Genomic DNA, 5,493 nt, shown 5'->3' with positions numbered 1-5,493 from the left:
CGCCCCCCCCGCCACAGGTCCTGTCTGCGGGCAGCTCCTTTCCCGCTGCTCCCACAAGCTGATGGCGCCAGCCCCGCTCCCATCCGCTGACGGCAGTAGCAGGTGTGAGCGGGGCCGGTGCCGTCAGCAGGTGCGAGCAGTGGCTGCTGCCCCAATTGCCCCTCAGGAGCAGAGAAAGGTGGAGAAGCCCTCAGGGGCAATTGGGGCCAGTAGCCGCCACTCCTACCCGCTGACGATCCTGAGCAATCGAGACCAGCGCCATGCACCAGCAGCGGGGTGCAAGCGCCGTGCAGGATATCAGTGCGTGGGAGCAAAGAATTTTCAGTAACCACCATAGGCTCGGCCTGATGACAGCGACCAGTGCCCTGCCTTGGTCTGGTGCCCCCACTCACCTCTATCATCCTGCCACGGTCAACGCCCACCATATTCCGTGCGCACCTCCTGGTGGTCAGCGCACGTCATAGACTGGCTGTTTGGTTGTTCCGCTGTTCGGTCAATTTGCATATTAGGTTTTTATATAGATAGATATACAGTACTACTCCAGGATAGTGAAATCCGTAGGCCACCGTTAGAAGCTCACTCAAAATCACCCCCACCAGAAATAGCACTCTCTGAAATTGAACTCTTAAGAGGAAATTACAAATCACAAGAGGAAATGTGTGCACAGATCTTTAAAATATTATTTTTCTTATCCCCCAGAATAATAGAATAACCAGAAATTGCCTATTCTGTTATGTGATTTTTGGCTTTAGGTGTGGGATGCCCTCCAGGAAGAGCCTCTATGCAATTTCCGAGGACATCGAGGTCGGCTGCTTTGTGTGGCGTGGTCCCCCTTGGATCCAGACTGCATCTACTCAGGGGCAGATGACTTCTGTGTGTACAAATGGCTCGCTTCCATGCAAGAACATTCCCGGCCTCCCCAAGGTCAGTCAGAGCTTGGAGCCCAGAAATGCTTGCCTTCTTCCCTGTCCCCCTTTCTCAGTAACTAAGTTGATCAGGGGCAAGCGAGGAAGACATTCACACAGGGCAGCTGCAGCCGTGTGGCAGGGCGTTGGAGCCTATGCAAGGAAGGCAGCCCTGGGGAGCCTGAGGACAGCACCAATTAGTACAAATATTCCTGGCACCCAGGTCTTGATTTCTAAATACTGGAGGTCATGTTTCAATTCAGGGCACGTGCCCGGGTTCTGGGCTCAATCCCCAGGAGGGGGTGTTACGGAGGTAGCTGATCAATGATTCTCTCTCATTATTGATGTTTCTATCTCTACCTCTCTCTTCCTCTCTGAAATCAATAAAAATATATTTAAAAAAATAAAAAGCCCTTTAAAAAAACGTTTGAAGTCAGAAGAAATCCGAGCCTGTTCCAAGCTGAAGGAAACTAGAGCCATAACAAGCAAGTACAGTGTGGATGCCTTTTGCTGTAAGAGCCATGCTTGGTAAAACTTGTGAAATGTGACTGAAATGTGTGGAGTGGACAGGAGGAGCGTATCAGTGTTAACTTCCTGGTTTGAGCGGTTGTGCTGTGATGATGGAGGAGAATGTCCACGGTTGTGGGATACACACACTGAAGTATTCAGGGTTAACTGACCATAGTATTTCTGATTTAATTACATCCCAAAAGGGTTTGGTTAACATGTGGATAATGTAACTAAACATTCATTGTGAAGGAAGGGAGAGGGTAAGAATGCTATCCAAAAAGGGTAATGACCGTCTGGAGATGATCTCCTAGGGTGCTTTTAACCAGCAATAGATATATATATTTTTTTCTTTTTTTGCTATTCCTCTAGGCAAGAAAAGTATTGAATTAGAGAAAAAAAGGCTCTCTCAACCTAAGCCAAAGCCCAAGAAGAAGAAAAAGCTCACCTCGCGAGTGTCTGTCAAGCAGGAGCTGTACGATGGGAATGAAGAAGAGAGCATCAGGGAGAGCGCGGGGCCTGCTGAGAATGGCAGCGTGTCCGAGCAGGAGGGAGAAGAGGAAGCCCGGGAGCCAGAGTTACCCTGTGGTGTCGCCTCTGTAGGTATGTGCCCGAGTCCCATGTCACCCGCTCTCTAGGACCAAAGAGTCGTGACCAGAAACTTCTCTGCCTCTGGCCTACCTGGTTCCCAACTCCTTAACTTGGGTGGTATTTTTGGTGCTTTTGGAAATTACATTAGGTTTGTCAAAGGGCATCTTTAAGCCTCTAAACACCTTTGAAGTGTTAGAGGGGATTTAGTGGATGGCTGGGGTGGAAAGAGCGAAGTTCTATAGAGAAACTTCTGCCCAGCTTGGGCAGGTAAGCCTGTGGGACAAGCAGAGCCAGGGAGTATTTACATAGAAACTTACATGGGAACAGTTCTGACAGTTGACATCGTCATCCACATGTATTGAAAGAAACCACTGTCGGATACAAATGTCTGACCTAGAAGCTACCACCGCTCTGGGAACTTGCAAGCTTTCACTCTTCCTACTTGTTTCCACCTGGTGGTGTTTTCCTAAAAAATTTATGAATGATGATGATGTTCTTTCAGTCTGTTAAACTATAGTGACAGCTCTCAGATTTCTTACAAAACTGCTTTTCTGGGCTCCATCACTAATTTCTAATAAAGCAATCTTCCACAGATATTGATGGGAAGAAAGGTCAAGGGATCTAATTTTAACCCTTTAACTCCTTTATGTATTTACCTTCAAGTTCTGGAGCCTGTTACCTGTTGAAATGAATGACTAAATAGCAAACAATATAAATGGAAGCTGTGAATCGTGTTTAACTCTAAAACAGTATTTTGATGTGAAAGCATTAAAGTGGCTAAAATATATGGTACAAAGTCATCCCTGACCCTCTCCATCCCAAGGCTTGGCTGTTGGACCTGTGGTTTGGGTAAATAAAGAACTAAAAGCGTAATGGGTTTATTTTTTAGGTTCATAGGTTCATCAAAATACCTTTTTATTACAAAATGACTGCACAAGAAACATCCTTTACCCCTGTAGATCAGCAGCTTGTTTGGTTTTAAGTTCATGGTTGTGGTAGGCTCAGGATTGTGACTCCATATCACATACCTGAATCCTTTCTATTAGTAAAGTTGTTCCTTATTTGTGTAATTAAATATGCAATTAGCACTTTGTTATCTAAATATGTAATATCCTTTGTCACCTGAGCAAAGTTTGGGAACTTTTTGAGCCTATGGTGTAAAGTTGTGGAAGCTAGAAGCTTATAACTTTTCCTTAGATTAATTAGTCAAAGTTAGAAGCAATAAACTTAGAAAATTCTGGAACACAGTGTGTGAGCTGAGAAAGCGAAACCACCCATGCTGCCTTTGCAAAGTATTTGGTCTCACATTTTGGGTAATACATAAAATGCACTGTTAAGTCTGGTATAGTTCTTAATTTTCCAAAAGAATTGGATTCCGCATTGTTGTCATCCAAACTTTTTTTCTTGATGTAGTTTCTAGAGAACCAGTTATATGCCCTCCACTTTCCTTAGGCTTGGAAAAGCCAAAAGTCATCGTTAATAATAAAGTCACTTTGCTGAAAAAGGAACCGCCTAAAGACAAGCCAGGTTGGTATTTACTAATTAAAACACTCGGTTAAAGCATCCTCGGTCAGACGTCCCATGCAGCTGGAAACTCAGAAGTGTGGGGTTTTAGTTGTTGCTTTTAAGTTTTAAACACTTGTAAGTGTTTTGATTAAATCTCAATCTTGAGTCATGCTTATTGATTGATTTATTATTGATTTGAGAGAGAGAGAGAAACATCGATCATGCCTCCCTTCCGCATGCAGTGACTGGGAATTGAACCCAACCACCTTTTGGTGCACGGGATGACGCTCCAACTCACTGAGCCACACCAGCCAGGAAGGATCATACTTTCTAGAACATTTTTAGTACTTGATGAAGTGTCGTTTTGCAGTTGATACTGCGTCACACATGTTCACAGAGTCATGTTTGTGTGCTGTGAGCATTGCCTCAAGCTAATGTAATTTGAAAGCTTCTTATAATAGTAGGGACTTTCTTTGCCCAGTGGTATCCTCCAGTAGGTTACATTCACACAACTGGGCATTCAGTTCGTGTTTCTGATCTGCTGTTCTTCAGACAGCCTGTACTTCTGTTCCCTTTCAGAAGCCTTAGTAATCAAGAAGCGAAAAGCCCGTTCCATGCTTCCACTGAGCACAAGCCTGGACCACAGGTCCAAAGAGGAGCTTCATCAGGACTGTTTGGTACTAGCGACTGCAAAACACTTCAAAGGTACAAAAATACATTTCCTCGGCCCATCCGTGGTCTTCTGGGAACTGGCACAGAGAGGCACTTATTTATTTGTTGAATGAATGTGTAAACAAATATCCAAAATTGTGTGCATTTCTACATTCTTTTCCATTCTTCCCTCCCCCACGCCCCATTGCCAAGCTCCCTTTCCTGACCCTGACCCTAACCCTAATCCTAACCACTGTCAACACTCCCCAGTGCTCTGCTTTTACTATTATAAGTCAAACTAGAGGCCCAGTGCATGGGCCTCTAGTTTGGCCTACGCCCTCTCGCAGTCCAGGAGCCCTCGGTGGATGTTCAACTGACAGCTTAGGCCTGCTTGTCCACAGTCAGACATCCTTAGCGCTGCCGTGGAGGTGGGAGAGGCTCCCGCCACCGCCGCTGCACTCACCAACTGTGAGCCTGGCTTCTAGATGAGCGGCACTCCCCCTATGGGAGCACACTGACCACCAGGGAGCAGCTCCTGCATTGAACGCCTGCCCCCTGGTGGTCAGTGTGCATCGTAGTGACCGGTCATTCTGCCGTTCGGTCGATTTGCATATTAGCCTTTTATTATATAGGACTGTTACCAGCCATGTCTGTGCTAGAGTTGGTATGATGGCTTAAATATCTCAGCATGAACGAACAGCATCTTCATGTAGAAACAAAATTATTTGCTTATTGGAAATATCACAATATGGCAGTTCCTTTAAGAAAAATCAGTGGAAGTTTTTTACAGAGTATTTTTTGGTTTTAATTTTCCAAAGCCTCATCTAATGCCTTTTATTTTGATATTGCAGCAGTTGTATATTTTTAATTTTTAATTTTACATGTTAAAGGGGAATGCACAGTATGAATAGAAAGTAAACCTGTCTCCCACCTCTAACACCCTCTCCTCCATTTCTCCCCAAGGCCACATTATTATCATTTTGTCTCCCTGCAGAGATATTTTATGCTCTTATTATATCCATAGCCCCCATTTTGGAACTTTATGATGATTTCTTATAACTTTCACAATTAACCATATAGTTTGTTTTATTTTGATTGTTTTAAATATATTTTTATTGCTTTCAGAGAGGAAGGGAGAGGGAGAGAGAGATTGAAACATCAATGATGAGAGAGAATCATGGATCGGCTGCCTCCTGCACGTCCCCTCCTGAGGATCGAGCTCGCAACCCGGGCATGTACCCTTGACTAGAATCAAACCCGGGACAAATGCTGTGTCCACTAAGCCAAACCAGCTAGGGCTTAACCATATAGTTTTACATTATTTCCCTTATTG

The 5,493-nt window shown here is 44.6% G+C and overlaps 1 protein-coding gene across 5 annotated transcripts in view; it reads left to right on the top strand.

The window, feature by feature from the left end:
- GEMIN5 (gem nuclear organelle associated protein 5) overlaps positions 1 to 5,493 on the top strand; it is a 40,935-nt gene that overhangs the window by 19,870 nt on the left and 15,572 nt on the right. For all 5 annotated transcript variants that reach the window (XM_006766290.2, XM_006766289.2, XM_006766288.2 and 2 more), the window contains exons 15-18: positions 753 to 924; positions 1,785 to 2,015; positions 3,417 to 3,530; positions 4,089 to 4,214. In XM_006766290.2, the coding sequence (XP_006766353.1) occupies positions 753 to 924; positions 1,785 to 2,015; positions 3,417 to 3,530; positions 4,089 to 4,214 (643 nt within the window). The remainder of the gene's footprint in view (positions 1 to 752; positions 925 to 1,784; positions 2,016 to 3,416; positions 3,531 to 4,088; positions 4,215 to 5,493) is intronic.

This window comes from Myotis davidii, unplaced genomic scaffold (assembly GCF_000327345.1).
Source record: "Myotis davidii unplaced genomic scaffold, ASM32734v1 scaffold18, whole genome shotgun sequence".
In the NCBI taxonomy this organism is placed as follows: domain Eukaryota; kingdom Metazoa; phylum Chordata; class Mammalia; order Chiroptera; family Vespertilionidae; genus Myotis; species Myotis davidii.
The sequence above is the reverse complement of the archived record's forward strand: the minus strand, read 5'-3'. Positions and strand labels throughout refer to the sequence as shown.